We start from the raw sequence: 18,533 nt of genomic DNA on the forward strand, positions 1-18,533 counted from the left end.
TAGAGATAATGATACTCGGAACTGTAATGAGTGGATTGTATAGCTCCAGGAGACTTATGATCGATCTTACTATAAAATGCTGCTTGATTTACCAAACACCATGCTCTGCTTTCTCACAAACAACCATAAAAATCTATTTTTAATAGAAATTATAAAAAAAAAAACATAAAACAAACACAATGAAGCTTTAGAGCTCTAAAAAGAAGCAATTCTGCAGTAGGAAACTGAAGAAATGAGACATCTGTCCACATGGTTAGCACACTTGGATTTTTCAGCTAACGACAGCATGACATTCATCTGAAGAGCAACATTATACCCATCTCTTCAATCTAAAATGTTAAAGTAAGAATGCAGTTTTGTGATTACAGTGCTTTTTTCTTTCCAATGTAAAGTCATGATGGATGCCCACTGTCAGAAAAGTCCCATACTTAACAAAAAAACAAAACAAAACAAAACAACAACAACCAACAACAACAACCATCAAGTACAAAACCTTACTTTCCTAGTTGAATTGTTTGAGAGTAGTTAGGGAACTAGAATATCAGGTGGGCTTTGTACATTGATGGAACAGTTGATTATATGCTACTACAGAACTTTCAATTCACTGAAAATATCTCAAGCCATACAATGCATTACCAAAATGGACTATTCAATGCATGGCCAGCTTTTGGATGAAAGTCTGCACAAAAGTTAAACATGTACACCACATTAGAACAATCATACATATATGCACTTTGCTTTGATGTGACAAACCTATTTACATGGTTTTAATAAACAAAATGCACGTATTTCTTCCTTTTTTGTGACAGTAATATCAGAAATGTTAAGAAATGATGTAGACCTGGATAAACACACAATGTTGTAGGCAAATCAAGATGAAAGAAATGCGCCATTTCAGGCCTATGACATTGTTTTCATAATTTGGAATGCTGAAAGGTTCATAATCTAATTAAACATTAATTTGCAAGACCAAAATATACATGTAGTACTGACAAGGGTATAAAAACAAAGGAATACATTAGGCTTAAAGTTGTGACTATTTTTAACTCTGAGGCAATACAAATGGCCAAACAAACAAACAACAACCCATGACTGGATTGATACCAGTACTCGAATGTATTGGTGTCTAGATTGTTTTTGTTTTAATGCATTACTAGTAACTTCTTGTCCCTGCTCTACAAAATTTTGCAATCCACTGTTTACATTAAAAGACATATTTACCTTAATATACTGTACATGTGATTGAGAGAATGCAGTAATTTCAGTAGAACATGTCAGTGAAAGTTTAAGGAAAATTGAACAATCTGTTCAAAAGTTACGAACTTTTTAACTTTCTGTGCCGCCATTGCTGAATGAAAAGACTACCATGGCTTGCGATGTTGTATGTATAGAATGATATAAAGAAATACAGAGAATTAAACATTTTTTCACTTTTCACGCATGATAAAAGAGCACTGACTTGCCTCTTTCAGAAGGCTGGGAGAATAATATTACCCTTAACACATAGCAGCAACAAGTCGAGGGAATGTGTACTTTTTGGCAAAGTTTAATCCTCATCAACCAAACTGTGGTTTATCACTATGATGATATAAATTGCTCCAGAGTAAAACTCTTGAGTTTCAACCAATATAGACTGTATTTAATGCATTATCAGTACATGAATGACTTGATAATGCATTGCACATGAAAGAGAAAGAAGAAAATAAAGGTCTATGACCCCAATGAATGACCTTTCACTGGCCTAAAACTCCAACATAGTAGATAAAGGTTTGTGCCATGGCACAATAACAATTCTCTTGGCTATTGTTTCCATTGCAGAATGCTGCAAGTTGCGACTCATCACCACTTCTGTAGATATTGCACATTGTTCGCTGTTCACATCCCTGCAAGCTTCATGCTTCAACACGTTCATCTTTCGAAACCTCAGGAGAGACACGTCAACATCCTTGAGGTCCAGTTTGGCTTGGGAGGGAAGAGCTGCATGTATACATGGAGGCTAAATTTCCAGCACCCACACTACGAGGACATCATGAAAGAACCATGAGCCGGTGACAGCTAACGCATGGTCTTCACTTTAATAATGCTCACTGAAGAGTCGAATTGGTGCCGAGTTGTGCAAAGGGTGAGTGAGTGCTACTCACCTGGCAAAAAGTAAAAAAAAAAAAAAAGACTTGAGGAACAATAATTGTGCTGGATTGGTTTATCTACTACCAATTCGCCCTGACTTGTGAGATTTCTAATAAAAATCGGGGTAGCATTTATAATACCGGTATCTGGTGGCTGAAGCGCCTCTGGAACATCTGGATATCATGTTGTAAGCCTAAGCCTTGTACCCTTCTAGGCACACATTTCTGGGTGGCTATTCATTTTCAATGTCTAATTCTTTGGCCACACCTTACTATACATCATGTGTCAAGCTCAAGCTCCTCCAGAAATTTTTCGATGTCAATGTCCAGGCTCTTTTTCGGCTTCACGGTTGGGCCTGACGAGCTGGTGGCACTGGACAACGTTGATGCAGCTGGTTGTGCGGAAGAACTAGTAACAACCTCCTCTTCCCGAGAGTGAGGGATCCTACCGTTGGCCAGGGAAGGGCCGTTTGAGCTGGAGAGGGTTGGGGGGCCCGTTCTCGTTGGCCGGGGGCGCGCTGCCACACCCGTTGAGTTGGAAGAGCTTGGGGTGTTACGGACTTTGGATGTCGTGGATGAGGATGAGGTTGAGGAAGAGGCTGGCACCGTGATGGGTTCGGGGGTTGAGTCTGCCGACACAAAGTCTGCCTCCCACTCCACGTCGGAGTCGTCGTTGCCGGTATGCTCGTTGGTCGACCTTTGGTGTGGCTGGATGTAGTAGGACATGCCTGTATGAATCATACAAAACAAGAAATCAATCTTGTTGGAATACTGCCCAATATTACTTTCATTACATCTTGCTGGCAGTGTTTTGATATGATTTCACTACATGTGTACAACATCAACACTTCACCTTATCAAAACACTCTTTGTGATTTAATGGCTCTCCCTGCACCTGTCGACATTAATTTCCTCTTATAACAGAGATCTCACAAAAACACTTTATACTCTCACAGCTGGTGTTGTTATTAGCAGGATAACTAATAACATTCATTACGAAATTTGGAATTGGTGACAGAAACCAAACTGCACAGTTCAAACAAATACAAGAAGCACAAAATGCTGCAGATACTTTTCAGATGCCATCTCAATCAAAATCAGCACAAGAAGTGAAATTGAATCCCGATACAAAGAGTAAATTTCACAGACACACAAAAAGACAACAGTTAGACAAAAATATTACCATTACATCACAACTTTGTCACTATTACTTCAACTTGGTGGGTCCACTCATTCTTTCACTGGGGTTTGCCATTAGATGAAGTATGTCAAATCTGAACATGAGCTGTAATGTCACTCATAGAGGGTTAAGCTGCAATGTTCAATATTTTGATGTACTTTAATGAACAAATTAACTGCAATATCATGCTGGAATTAAAGCTTCTTGGGCTGTTATCAATTTAAATAAAAACAAACCCTTCTGCATATACAATGTAATGATATTTGTAGTTGTCATTTCCGTCACATATAAAACAACTGTCATTCTAAAAATGACTGCATATTTTTTCAGTCATATCAGGAAAAAAAAAGGCCGGCTTATTTTGATAATTGATCATATTTTGTTACATTTATTTTGCTTTTGTCTGCATGTTTGATTTTCATAAAGCGTCGTCTGGTAATGGTACCTTCGTCTTTCTTGTTGTTTGCAATGTCTCCCGTGCCAGGAGAGGTTACTTTACTGGTTTCGCTCAACACATCAGGTTTACTGGACACTTCGTCTGGGTCAACTCGCCCCTCTCCAACCTGCCCCACACCTTGGAATTCTCCTTCCTGTAGCGTCCCTCCACCTCTTCCTACATGTATCTCTTGTGAGTTGTGCTTAATTTGAGTGGACGTCTGTGATTGGCTAACATGCGTGACACTTGGGCCAGCTGCTGTCACTGTGGTTTGGACTGCAGACTGGGTCGAGGCACTCGTTGCCATGGCAACTGTGCTTGTATTTACTACGTGAGATGTTGTGTCTTGGGACTTGTGGACTTGTGGGGAAGTCGCTGTATTGCTGGTTTGGGCTTGCCGTGCATTGGGGGAAACAGGGCCAGTGTGTTTGGGCTCATGACCAGCTGGCTGGCTGGTAACAACAGGGTTAGAGGTGGAGGTGTTGTTTAACATAGATGCCACTGCATGCAAAAATCAGAGTAAAAACAAAAAAGCAAAAGAAAACACAGCAATCACGAGGGAGTTGAACATTACATGGGAAAAACAATGCAAATCATACTTAATACTGTAATGAAACACTGAAAAATAAAATTGTAATGACGAGGATGGGTGAAAGTGGATGTGACATATAAGACAATATAGTGCGAAATAAATGGGGATAGTGCATACAATCGGCAACACTTGGAATAAAGTAAATTTACCCCTATAACTTAAGTATAAACATAGATGTGAGATACGTAAATAAGAGAATGTACATATGTAAACTCAGCAGATTTACTCAAATTCCTGGGAAGATAAATTCACACTTAGTGTACATCATACCAGAAAGTTGTGTGTGACTGTGTACAGTGACTGCTGTGCAAAGAAGTTGAAGGTGTCATGAACACCAATTCAATATGAGTATTACACGCACAAGGCTGTAAGTTCCTGGTACCCAGATTCCTTACTGGTCAAACAAACTGCTCAATAAAAGGATAAAAGGAACATCTTTGTCCAAAATTACCAATCATGCTGAACTGTGAGGAGTTTTTCTTCCTCTAACCCAAATGTTGGCGCATGATAACGGGAGGAAGGTGTGGTATGTTTTCTCTACACTTCTGTGGAGGTGCAGCCCACACATAGATGGAACAATATGAGAATAGTGTCATTGAACACCTCCGCATAAAACATTCAGCATTATTTTAGAAAGCATTTATTTCTTAAGTTAACTGTCATCTAACACTGATTCATGGCTTTACAAATTTCTCTCTCAACCAGCCAGGAATTCAAATGTAATATCCATGAATCTTTCTTTTCCCCTAAACTACACACTTGTGTTGCCAATACACAGCTTGAACTGACCTGTGCATCTTTATACTTTAGCTACTGGCCTTATGTAACCTCAGAAACTGTATCATGCTTCTAGTTTGCTTTTGTTCTGCCTTTTAGATTTACAGTATGTGCAGTCAAGCTGATCAGATTTAAACTTTACAACACTGGGAAGAGTACGCTAGGTGTTGAACCGTGTTTCTCTTGGTTTCAAATCTGGAAATAAAGACACTATTCAATACAGTTTGGTATATTACTTAAGTTAGCCATGCATGAACAGCCCTTTAGTGGTCTTGACTTCTGTGCACACTTGTCTTTGGGTACTGCGTGTTGACATACAAGAGTCTTTGCTTTGAAGTGTACGAAAACAGCTCTACACACGATTACTGGTACAGCACTAAAGGCATGCCTTTAACTATTGACTACGGAAGTACAGGATTCTTTTCACAGATGTAGTCTACTACGGAAAGGGCATGCTCTTTACCTGCTCTTTCAAACATATTCAGCTAAGATTTAACTCAGTCTTCTGCAACAGAAACAAATAAAATCTTTCAACACCGATAAACAATCATAACATCAACACAATAGCAAACTACACTCAACCTCTCTCATACTGTAATCGAGACATAACTTCCTTGTGTTCTATTGGTAGTAAAAAGTAATTTGTTCGCTCTATGGACATATTAATCTCTTTTTTCCTCAAACATTAGCAAACAATTGATCTATAAATAACCAGTCTATAAATATTCTCTTTCAGCAATGTGGATAGGATACTCCATGCAATGATCAGTAAGTCTGAAACTAGCAGAGACGTGGTCTCCTAATGATTGATTCCCCACTACAGTGGACTCCCATTATAACGAAGTCCTCGGGACCGGCAGTTTTCTTTTGTTATATCGAAATTTCATTATCTAACCGAACAAATAAACAATAAAAATACATAGAGTGGATGATGTTGCGGCCTGAATTTTTACTTCGTTGTAACCGGAATTTTGTTATAACCGTATTCGTTATAATGGGAGTGCACTGTACAATGTATTTCTGACCATGATGGGTACCTAAGTTTAAGTGGTGCATCATAACATATATTTGCAAACTGAGAAGAACAACATTTGACATAGCAATGTCGATTATGTGCCTCTTTACCAAATGATGAGTCACAAATGTTTCCTGTTTAATGTTATACCTGATTTTCATATTGCTTACAATGCCAATAAGGAATGGTTCCGTTACTATGTGCTTAATAACCATAAGTATTAACATTACTGTATATATTTGAATTGGCCCTTCATGCTTGATCTTTTAGATCTAACTAAATATCATGTGATTGAATTTCACTTGGTGCTGTAGGTGAACAATTTCACAAAATGTGATAAATTTTTGTCAAATTGATTTTTTAAAGATCATTTTAAACATTAATACCGACATTTCACCGGAGTATATTGATCCCTGTGCCAAGTTGGCCTAAACTGATTCTGAAAATTGCCTGAAAATTTGAAATTACTGCATTTGACAGTGATCCAATATGTTTTTGGCTTCCTATTCTAAACTTTATCACTTTACCTCCAGTAGTTCTATTGTTACATTGCAGTAAGAATGAGTAATTGTTCATAAACACATACAAATGCAGACACAAACATAGACAGACAAACAAACACAAACTGGTACACACAATTTTGTAATGCCTCCTATACCCTTGCCCGACAGAGGAATTAATCTATTGCTTCTTCAAAATCATTATTAACAATTAGCATGTACAAGCATACAAAAGATAAATGTCTTACAGAATGTCAAACAAGTGCCATGACCTACTAAACTATCAACATTTTTCATATACCTATCCAAAACATATCATTTGTAGGATGAATGCAGTATAATATGGAATGAATAGTGCACTCGTGCATATTGATCTTTTGAGGATTGTTAGTAATGGGCATACACATGATGGAAATCACAATGATTGCCAGTTAGTACTTTACCCATGAATTACCTTGTAAACCTACTTTCATTGCAATACATGCAATCTGTTGGGTAAACTTTCAAACAAAATGCATGATCCAAGCCAATAAGTGAATCAAACCCTTTATATCAACAGCAATAAAATAATAACTAGAAATGTCGCTATGGCGACTGGTATGCCTCCGCCATAATGCATGATTCTCCTAATAGGTCTATAGTACATGTGGACAATGTGTGATTACATTTTCACAAAATTGGCAAAATATTAAAATGACATGTTTGTCACAAATGTATTGAATGTTTACCTTCCTTGACCTATGTTTAATTGGATGAATAGGAGAGCATGTATTTGGGGATTTAAGAACTTTAACTTGACATTGACCATTTCATAAGTTTATGCACTGAGTAATTTTCAAGGTATGGAGAAAAAGCGCAATTTCTGTATTGAACAGTAAATTGCTATCATTTTCATCTGGCCTTTGATTTATAAGAGAATCACTGTCAGGCAGAACATACATAAATTCAGCATGTACTAGGTTTCAAGATAACTTGAGCCACTTCCGAGATATGGAGAAAGAAGTAAGTTCAGCACTTTCACTTGATCTTTGACCTTTTGACCTTTGACATTCTTGGCAAAAAAAAAAATCCCAGAGAATCTCTATTCGGTTATACATGCATACATCGAGTTAAAAAAAAATCCTGCTGGCATTGCATAAATATAAGGAAAATAGTAAAATTTTGAAGTATTGCCCTTGACCTTTGACCCCTGACCTTCGACCCCATGAGCCCTAAATTCCCTAGATAACCACTGCCAGTCAGTAGATGCATATATACTATGTTCCATGAAGATACCTTGAACAATTTCCAAGATACAGAGAAAAAAGTGAAATTTTAACATTTTGCTTGACTTTTTGACCTTTGACCTTTTGACCTCATGACCCCAAACTTTCACCAGAGAATCTTAATTGGGTAGTACATGTATACACTAAGTTTCAAGAAAACATCTTCAGGCATTGCATAGATATGGGGGAAATAGTAAAATTTTAAGCATTTGACCTTGACCTTTTGACCTTTGACCTTGAGCATGTGCACCCAAAAGTTGATAGGCACAACTTCACCCCCTAATACACATACATGCCAAGTTTCATTAGGATACCTCAAAAGGTTTTGGTAGTTACCCTGTCCACAAAATTCATTACGGACGGACGGAAGGACGGACGGACGGACGGAAGGACGGACGGACGGACAGACGGAAAGACGGACGGACGGACGGACGGACGAACGGACGGACAACCCGAAAACATAATGCCTCCGGCACCACTTCGTGGCGGAGGCATAAAAATATGTTGACAGAGGGTAATATGAAAATTAAAATACAATATTAACATTAACAATGATTGTACTATGGGTGCACGTAGAATTGGAACTTTATGAGACAGGAAAAAAGAACATTTCGTGTCTCATAGTATGAAGTGGAAAAAGAAAAAAAAATGGGAGTTGAGCTTGTGCATGACACCATAGAATTGCTAATTTTTTGTTTTACTGATCATAACTTTGACACATCAAACTTTCTCAGTTTTGATTGCACTTTGCTCAAACTTTCATCATCTTGTTCCTCTAAGTTTTCTGTATCTATTCACTAATTTTCAAGGTAAAATCCCCCTTTAACAGCAACACCAACAAAATCATGGAAAAAGCTTTCATGTGAAAGTGATGATGTTCACACTTTAGTTTTATACGAGTGAGATCACTTGACAAAATGACAACTGTTATAATTGCAGCAGGATGCCATACTAGATAACTCACTGATGTCTTCATTAAACACACATCTGATTTTGCTCAAATTCTGATTCATCTGTTGCACAATATTTCCTAATTTTCCCTTAGAATATTTGCAACTTTGTTTCTTTTTTTTTTCATGTAGCCTCTCCTGAAAGAGCTAACACTTGTGCTATCACCAACGTGCCACTCCAGTGTGGCACAAGATTGCTAAGACACTTACCGCTGGCTCTGACTGTTTCTGATTTGGCCTTCACGCTCTCAAGAAATGTCTCAAAATCATCCTCAGTGGCACTGCATAAATACAAGGAAGAGGGACAGCCATGTCAAGTGATATGTCTCGACAAACTAACTCTGACAGAAAAATAGCCACAGAAAACAAACATACAAAAAAAAAAAAGACAAACAAACAAATGATCGATGGTGATGTTTGCCATGAAATATAAATATTTTCAAATCGGGCATTCAAGTCTTTCTGAGCATGTCCATTGAAAAATGGGTGTGATAATGTCACAGGTTACTGCAAAGCCCTGGTTGAGAAATTTGAACCTTTAGTACCTGAGAGCTTCTTGTGATGTCATCGTCCATTAAAAAAAAACCAACAACAACAACATACTTTCACATCTCCACACTCAAGACAGACACACCAACACACAAAAGATTGCTTCTACAAGTGGTTAAGTGATTTCAAGAGGGGCTGCTCCCAACAGTTAATTTTTCATTCACCAGCTGAGCTCTCAGGTAAAGTCTATGATTGGACACCTACTGGTCAAAACTGACCCAAGCAGATTCGATCTGCCAAGCTTACTGTGCATGCATGTTCAGATTTTTGCTTATCACAAGCTTACAGTACACCAGACTACAAAAGCAAGGCTACATATACCTGGATAGTACAGGCAGTTTAAATCCCTACATCCTCATGCAAAACAAAACAAAACAGATTTACATCTCCCAGTCGCCTGCATCTGACCCCAGCCATGACTTTGCTGTCCCATTGCTCTGTGGCTTGCCAGCTTGCTTTTGCCGCTCTAGCGCCCTTGCTTGTTTGGCCGCCCGTGCCGATTCCCGCCGTGCTGCGTTATATGCCTCTTCTTCCAGCCGTGCATTTTCTTCCTCTACCGCTAACTGCAAAATCATAAAACATGTCAAACTGTCAGCTTTAAAGAGACATAGAGAGAGAGAACCTGGATACACTGCATCAAACAACATAGCATGAGAGAAATGCTGCATTCATCATTACTCATTCAAACAAATAGGATTGAGAGTTTGCTACTAGAAGCATGACCTATCTTGAATGGCATGCTTGCAACTCTCAAGCACTTACAGCAGATTATGCAGACGGAAATGAATTCAATTCACTGGACAGTTGCTCTTGTAATAGCACTGCAAGGTACATGAAATAGTTAACAGTACTGTAAGTAAAGGAACAGAGATGAAAACAAAAAAAGACTTAGTATTTTTTAGTTTTCACACAGCTTCAAATAAATTGAAAACAAGGTACACAAAGGAGCTAATTATTCAGAACCATGAAACATCAAAAAATTGAGAAAGAACCTGATTTGTGTCAGCAGAGTTGTGATTTTGTCAAGAGACCACATATTATTACAAATGTAGATGTCAATGATTAAACTTTAAAGCTTATAACTGAAACACTGACAGAGTTTACGTGCATTATTACACAGCATACTGTGAAAATGAAATTTTGCTTTACACAATGTATACAAAAAAAAAAAAAATGCAAGAGAATTCTTGCATGAATGAAGGAAGACATATGTGTGTGTGTGTGTGGGGGGGGGGGAGGGAGTTGCAATTCTTCTTACATCTCTGTCCAATTTAGCATCTATTCTCTGCTGCTCCTGCACAAGGTCGGCATAGCGTCTGTTTAGAAGATGATTCCTCTCCTCTTCAGTCAGCACTTGGTGACTCCTGTCGACTTCATCCTGGAGGGTTCCAAGAAACATTACAGTATCATAACATTTCACAACCTTAGAATCAAAATAATAGATGAACAACTCAAAGCTCAATGGATGAATGATCAGAGAATCTAAAACAGAGTTTTCTTCTTCCTCAGATATTGGCATCAATAAATTTTGCATTTATGCTGTTAATTATGGTGTTCTCAATAATGTCAGCAATTTAGTTACTCCAGTACATTTATAGATATTGTAAATTTACCATGTAGAGAATTTGATGTACCAGTATAATGTTAATTTGTGGAGGAAAATAGTAAAAAAGATGTTCACTTTACAATGCACTGGAAATCTGAGTCTAACACAATTGTATGTACAGTGGGCTCCCATGACAAAAAGTCCTCGCGACCGTCAGTTTTCTTTCGTTATAGAAATTTCATTATAAGGGCAATTCCACAGTAACTAGGACACAGGTGCCAAAAATTCAAAATGATATTTGTTTCAAACACCATACATTTTCAGACAGTACTTGAGTTGAAGTTTTAAGAATCATTATGTTTTTCGATAAAAGTGGCCATTTTGATTTTCAAAATGGCTGCCCAAATATGCCTATAGCTCAATGGTGAAAAGAGTGTATTGTCGCATAACTTACTCTCTGTATATCCACTTTATTAGTACTCTAAACAACAATCTTTCATATGTATGCAGTTACCAGAGAAGTCTTTTACCACACGATAGAAAAAAAAGCTGGTAGCTTTAAAGAATTTGATAAAAACTGTTAATTACTTTGATAATGATGGATGTAACGTCAGTTACCAAAAACAAGGAATTTTTAAGTTTATTCATCAAAGGAAGTGAGCTGTATGATGTACAGCGGTAACTTGGGATTTCTAATGTATGCCCATATGCCTTTATTTTAATACCAGAAATAAGGATACTTGGCATACTGGAGAGTCAAAATGAACACTACAGGATGTGTAACGTCAGTTACCGAAACGTCATACACGAGTATGTAACGTCAGTTACCATGACAGTAATTATAACTGAGGCAAATTTTTTTACTTTTGGCCATTTCAATACATCTGGGAAGTCAACTTACAACAGAGAGCAGCAATCCCTTTCATAGGAAATGATGTCATTACCATGGTATGTCCATGGATATTTTTTTTTATTTTATTTTATTTCTAAATTCATTTATTTATTCATTTACCATGATTATCTTTTTTTTTTGGGGGGGGGGGGGAAGGGGGCTTGAGCTTTCGATTTTTGATTCAGCACAAGTTTAAGGTTAAATCATCTGGAAGTTTAGTTTGCCACATGCAGTATATGCACTCAAATTAGTACATTCCGAGTCCTACCGGATGATAAAGCTCCCAAAGTTTGTAGGCCTAAGCAGTGACATGATTGCATGTTAACCACATTTTCTATAAAAAAAAAACAAACAAACTTCTGCACAGCTGTATACCAACAGTTTAACAATCTTCACCAATGTTTGCTTTTGCTGGCATTTTTTTTTTTCAGGAAGCTTAGTCAAGTTTCTACCTCAAGGCAAATGCACAAACAGATATTTCTTCTCTTGCACTTAAATGTGTGGTGTAGTTAACATGGCTGATCTTGTATTATGGTACGTAAGGCATGTACTCATTATTGTTTGAAACTTAACACTGATGTTGCTCAAAGTGAGAGAGGATTCTATAGGGTTTTTTAAAAAAATTGTTCATACAGTGTGTATTTGTTGATAACTTTATTCTATTCATGCAGGGACATTTTGTAATACAACACATGATAACTAGTTGTATGAACAGGAAGAGTTTTTTATATTGATTTTAGTATTCTTTCGTTGCAAAGTCCGATTTCTTGGTATCTCGAATGTATTTGCAAGCCGTGATATATCAGTGAAAAGGAAAAGAAAAACAGTTAAATTACTTCAAGCTAGGAATAAAACAATAATGCTCTTTTGACCAAAAAAGCATTTATTTTTCTTCTTCACAGAGAAATATTAAAAGTGCGACACTTTTCATTTAAATCAATTGATGATGGAGATCATCAGGAGTAAAATAAAGAAAAGAAGGAGAAATATATCACAATAGATTTCATACATATCTATGCATATTCATGAGTTGATACATGTTTTTTTCCCCATGACCTGGAAGATATTTTGATATTTTTTTCAAGCACAAAAATATCCATGTTTTGTGTAGTACTACAAGGTGTTATGGGTGGAGCACTCTATGTAGATAAAAACTTTCCTGTTCATTAAAAAACAAACAAACAAACAAACAAACAAACAAAAAAGCCCTTAGTCATGTCAATATATTTATACTTGGAACTGCTTAATCTATTAATGGCTCTGTGTAATCATAAATGTTGAAGAAAAAATTAAATCTTCAGACAAATGTCAAGAAATATCCTCTTGTGCATTTACATTATTTTTGCCCAACTGTGCTATGGCATGGGGGGGGGGGGGCCCACCCAATATTAGTTGTGTCTTTAGATTTTGTTTTAATTTGTTGCTGTAGTTGCCTGGGATTGTCACTGGTACATTGCAGCAGTATAATAACCTGTTAAATAAATTAGTTCTCTGTAAACCCCACGGCAAAGTATGTGTAACGTCAGTTACGTAACGTCAGTTACTGACATGTTTACCTTTAAGTTTTCATAGAACACAAAGAAAATGGACTACTGTTTCATTTCATTGTGTATTTATGACTGATGAACCAAGGTATGGCTTCATATCAACCAAATCATTCTGAATGGTCAGAATTATGAAATATCACATAGCTATTCCCAATCATGATTTTGCATGTGTAAACCCTATGGCAAATGTAAGCGTAACGTCAGTTACGTAACGTCAGTTACCTTCATGCCTTCACTAAAATTGGCATGTTGGTAAAAGGAGACAACTAAAGTGCACATTATTTTGCACACCTGTTCCTAAGAACCTAGGTGTATTGCCATATTAAACACATAAAGGCTAAAAGTCAGGGACATGAGATATTTCCATTTACATCTACACCATAATTTTCCATGTCCTTTTTCCGTAACGTCAGTTACCGACACATTTTCACTTGCTATGTGATAAGAAATGCAGTTTGAGATAAAACTTTCCACCTATTTCTTCATTCTCATGAACTTATTCATCAATGCTAATTGCAAGCCCAAGGTGCTTTCATTCACAAAACTACAAGGTAAACAATTTCATGAAAATCCTTACGTGTAACGTCAGTTACCGTGGAATTGCCCATAAGCAAATTGATAAAGAATAACAAAACACAGAGCCGATAATGTTGCGGCCTGAATCTTTATTTTGTTGGATGGCCCGTTTCACGGTTAGGCGCCACTTTTTGTCAACCTAGGTGTCAAAATTTCAAGTTCTCTTTTAGAGATCGAATGTCATGATTTTTTATTCCTAAGAATGTCAATTTAATGGAAAATGTAATGCCTGAGCTTAATCATTATTGCAATATTTGATTCCATGAATGATTCTATTGGAGATGAAGGTAATTTTGCTGAAAAATAGTGCTATAATATCTTGGACAGAGCTGAAGCACTATGTGTCCAACAGGTAATTTGAAACTGTATCATGATTAAAGGGGATGGATAGTAACTGATCAGTGGGAATCAGTGGGAATGCTGGAGGATGATTGTTCCAATCCTTGTGGGATTTATTTAAGAGTACATTATATATCTATTGTTGTGTGAAAATTATTTGCTTCAGAATGGTCTCATATTCAAGTAATGTGCAGTTTAATGCTTTCAGGTTAGCGTGCCTGGTCAGTGACGGGGCATTAATCTGCACATTACTTGAATATGAGACCGTTCTGACGCTACACATAAATATGTTCAGTTAACTCAAAGCCAGATATCTTAAAGAATGGCAAAGTTTGCTAAAAAGGGATGTTTGCCAGGTTGACACCCAGTAGGTCAGATTTGGGCACATCTTGCTTCACTGTGACCAAATGCTGTGGGGGGTAGACCCCATGGGGGTCTAACATATGCATAGCAAAACATTTCATGAATCTGCTCTTATTCTGTGTAGTAGACTGAAAACTGAAAAAAAATGAAAAGTGGCGCCTAACCGTGAAACGGACCAGAAACGGACTTTTGTTATAACCGTCTTTGTTATAACGGGAGTGCATTGTGCCATCACAATGACAAATTTCCTTCTTGAAGCAACATAACAGCAGCAGCTGCTTATCTTCGATACTCACATCATCGATGAGATTCTCAAACTCGATGTCGACGTTGCAATTGTTGTATCTTCCTGTGAAGTATTTATTCCTCCTGAAAGATTAATTTCAAGTGAACAATGGACAATGTAGCCCTATATGGTAGAGTGGGATTTTTTTTTTCATCACTTTTTAACAGAAGGTCAAGTACATTCTATAACCCATTCATGTGAAAGACACTATCAAGGAAAAGGGCTTTGCAAGCAAGAATCCTTGCATGGAATTAATGACTGGTAGTCCATGGCTTAAATACATAAATTCTGTTGTGCTAATGCCTTTACGGAGGGTCACAAAATACAAACTACAACGTAAATCCATAAATTCAATTATGTAATGATCCCTATGATAGTAGGTGAAATCAATACAATTGTACTTGTAATCTAACAATCAAGCATCAGTTGCAGAATTTCATTGACCAATCTAAAGAGCTAATACTTTACACTAGTATGAAGTCGGATATGAACATGTACTGTTACTTTGTAATATTCTACATGTTTTGTGCGCTTTCAGTGGGGAATGAAATCCAAAGATAAATGTGGGTTGAGTAAAAGCATGCAACAGTAGAACATATCAATGAAAGTTTGAGGAAATTTCATTCAAAAGTTACATGTACCTATGTATTTTTACAATTTTGGTACAGCCATACTGGATGAGAAGACTGCTACAGTTTGTAATTTGAGGTAAATCGACAATACAAAGAAAATGCAAAGAATTAAAAATTGTATTTAAAAAAATGTAAAGTACACTTTCCCTCAACACGTTCCAGGCATATTAAAGGGTAATCAAATCATCCCCCGTATGTTGAAAGAGGAAAGTCAAGTGCTATTTATGAATTACATGCTACAAAATGCATTGTAGAAATGTAAAAATATATTGAATTTTCTTTACATTTTCTTGGAATAATTCTAGACAATTGACTTTACATGCTTACTACACTACAGTCGCACAATCAGTACATCAGGATAAGATATATTAGATTGAACTTTAAATAAATCACTCTAATATGACATGGAACTGGAACTGGAATAGCTGGGCCTGGGTAAGAAGGCAACCAACAAGACTCAAGGAGAGTGTACACTTACTTTGTGTTCACCTGCCCAAAACAAGATTTCAAGCAGTTCCCCATCTTTTATTTGATGTAATGGAAGTTCAGTCTCCACTGGGTGAACTGTATTCTGTAGAATGGCACCACTGGAAACTGCCAAACAAACAAAGAAGAGGTGCCTTCATAAATTGTTAATTTTACAATTCTAGCTTGCGTAGACCCAGTTTAGAATGAGAATACCTTTGGCATACATGTACAAGTATAGATCTAAGTTAGCTATAAAGTCTGAAGTTTCACTCAGTCTGCAGAGTACGTGTAAATTGTCCGACAGCTTATTCTCTAAAAATATAGATCACTAGATTTTATAGAATGGGTAGCTAGAATCCTGCCATCTCATTGGTTGAGAGCTATGTGTTGATTTTTTTACTGGCCGTACGCTGAGTCACAGTGGTATGTTATCGTGCACTTGTAAGTTACACATTTTGTACTAGTAGAAAGAGTATATGTGCACATGCAGCAAAGGTTTGTGCACTATTGTATTCAAAGCAAGCATTTGCGCACACAGTATGAGATGCCCATTAGCTAAAAATCATGCATCCAGTACTTTTTTCCATGCATCCAGTAAATACTGGGATGCATGATTTTCGAGCTCTCGTCTATGGCAAGCCAAAATGAAATGCAGCCAGTAATTTTGCCATCGGGTATCATGATAGAAAAATGGATCTTTGGCAAGAAAATTACCCATTCTATAACACTGATAACGCACATGTTTTTTAGAAAGGGCTAGCATGCATGCGGTAACTATGGTCATGGAATTTAGCCTCATATTCCATAGACTCAGCATGCTGTTATTGCTAGTTACTGGTACATTGGCTTGAATTTGACCGAAAGATCGGTCTGTATCTGGTCATCGGGGCCGGGGAAATGTTCCGCGGAGACTACGTCTGGCTTCACGGATCCCCTCCTTATACAGAGGAGAGCGATAACGTCAAAAAAATAAAAGACTCCTCCGGACAGACGGATCTTTCTGTCAAACGTTAGGCTTGAATATGCACACAAATCCGACTGACACACTTTTTGACCTGACCTGCTGTATTACTGCAGTATGGTTGGGTGTTCATAATACCGGCCACCTAACGTTTTTCTATCAATAGAAACGTGAAAAATCTCACAATTTGCCTGAAATTTTACTCACGTGTGGAGAAAATACTCCGGATTCACAAGCGCGCACTGAAAATGCGATCTGAGGTACGCGCTCTTAGATGGCGGCTTCGAACGCGTGGGGTCTCATTTTTTCCGCACTCAGTTGCCCTGCTCATTTCAACCGACCACCCTGACAATACGTATAAAGGGCACTTAAATGCGTTTTTTTCGACAGGCCGCTGTTTTTTCTAGCCGTCATTTTTTCCCCAATGATATTTGAATATATTTTGAATCCTTCGATATTACTTTTGAAGGACTGTTTGATGAATTTGAATTGATTTTCATTAGGAAACTTTTCATTGTAATTGAAATAAATTAGATGAGTCGGTTTGTTTTTTCACATTCATTTCTCGTTTGTAAATGAACTGCTTCAACTCGTACGGTCGTAGCGGGCGACAAAATAATTATGTCAATGTGTATGTGTAACGTGTGTGCACGATCGTACAAGCGGCGGTGACAATTTTGCGGTCAAAATCGTCAAATTTATTACGGAAGGATACTCTACATCTAACAACGAGTCAGCAAAGGTAGGCCACTGCCGGCCTAGTTATATGTAGATCTAGTTACACGATAAATCTTATTCGATTTTGCTAAATTTCGTTAATTTAGAGGGAATACTTATTTGTTTTCGCCTCATTTTACTCGGTAGCGTAGCCCAGTGAAGAATCGAACACCGTTGCGCGTAGTCCCATGTGTACATTTTCTTTCTGTACGCGCAATGCCATTATAATGCGCGGTCGGTCGTTATGCACCCGGTCGGTGGGTTGCACACCTACCATACTACTTACTAGATACAACACAACACCATCTTCCCTCTCTCTCTCTCTCTCTAATTCAACTCTTCAACATCCATACAAATCTACAAGTAGGGCTACCATAAATACTAGTAGGCCCTATAACAATTGTTAGGCAATTAATGTTAGAATCTAGCTGTACTGGCCAGGAGTCTGCCTTGGTTTTACCAAGGAAGGAGCTATCTCCTTGGTTTTACACTGTTCACTGCAACTGGTTTTCGAGGACTGTTTAGAACCTTGGACTTGAGAATGACTCTCTACTCTAGGCCTACTCTGACTCTGCTGCGCTAGCAGAGTCCAAAAAGAACATAAAATTCTTTCTTTGCTCTACTGTGTAAGCTGCAAATTTAGCTCCGTGATTACCCTCATCTCATGATCTTACCTGACTGTCAATCACTATTAGAATATAAAATGAAAGGTCCCATTTCCGTGCTAGTCGTGACATCGACACAGCTCACAGTAGAATAATCTACTCACATGATCGTGTATAAACTCACCAAAATAACACTCGACGCCTAGCGCCT

At 37.5% G+C, this 18,533-nt stretch overlaps 1 protein-coding gene across 2 annotated transcripts; it reads right to left on the minus strand.

Moving 5' to 3' along the window:
• Positions 1-1,969: 1,969 nt before the first annotated feature.
• Positions 1,970-18,533, minus strand: LOC139727974 (uncharacterized). 2 transcript variants are annotated; one of them, XM_071638945.1, is made up of 8 exons: positions 18,507-18,533; positions 16,050-16,158; positions 14,950-15,022; positions 10,649-10,768; positions 9,775-9,953; positions 9,052-9,122; positions 3,752-4,243; positions 1,970-2,854 (listed from the first exon to the last, which is right to left on the minus strand). In XM_071638945.1, exons 2-8 carry the CDS (start codon positions 16,091-16,093, stop codon positions 2,406-2,408), a joined length of 1,428 nt encoding a protein of 475 aa, XP_071495046.1. In that variant the 5' UTR covers positions 16,094-16,158; positions 18,507-18,533; the 3' UTR covers positions 1,970-2,405. The 2 variants fall into 2 exon arrangements, with proteins under 2 accessions (XP_071495046.1, XP_071495045.1); XM_071638944.1 differs by lacking the exon at positions 18,507-18,533 and adding an exon at positions 18,392-18,463 and having other exon boundaries at positions 16,050-16,165.

The sequence above is a fragment of the Diadema antillarum genome, unplaced genomic scaffold (assembly GCF_040938485.1).
Source record: "Diadema antillarum isolate AM-2024a unplaced genomic scaffold, OU_Dant_1.0 seq00000161_RagTag, whole genome shotgun sequence".
Classification (NCBI taxonomy): Eukaryota; Metazoa; Echinodermata; class Echinoidea; order Diadematoida; family Diadematidae; genus Diadema; species Diadema antillarum.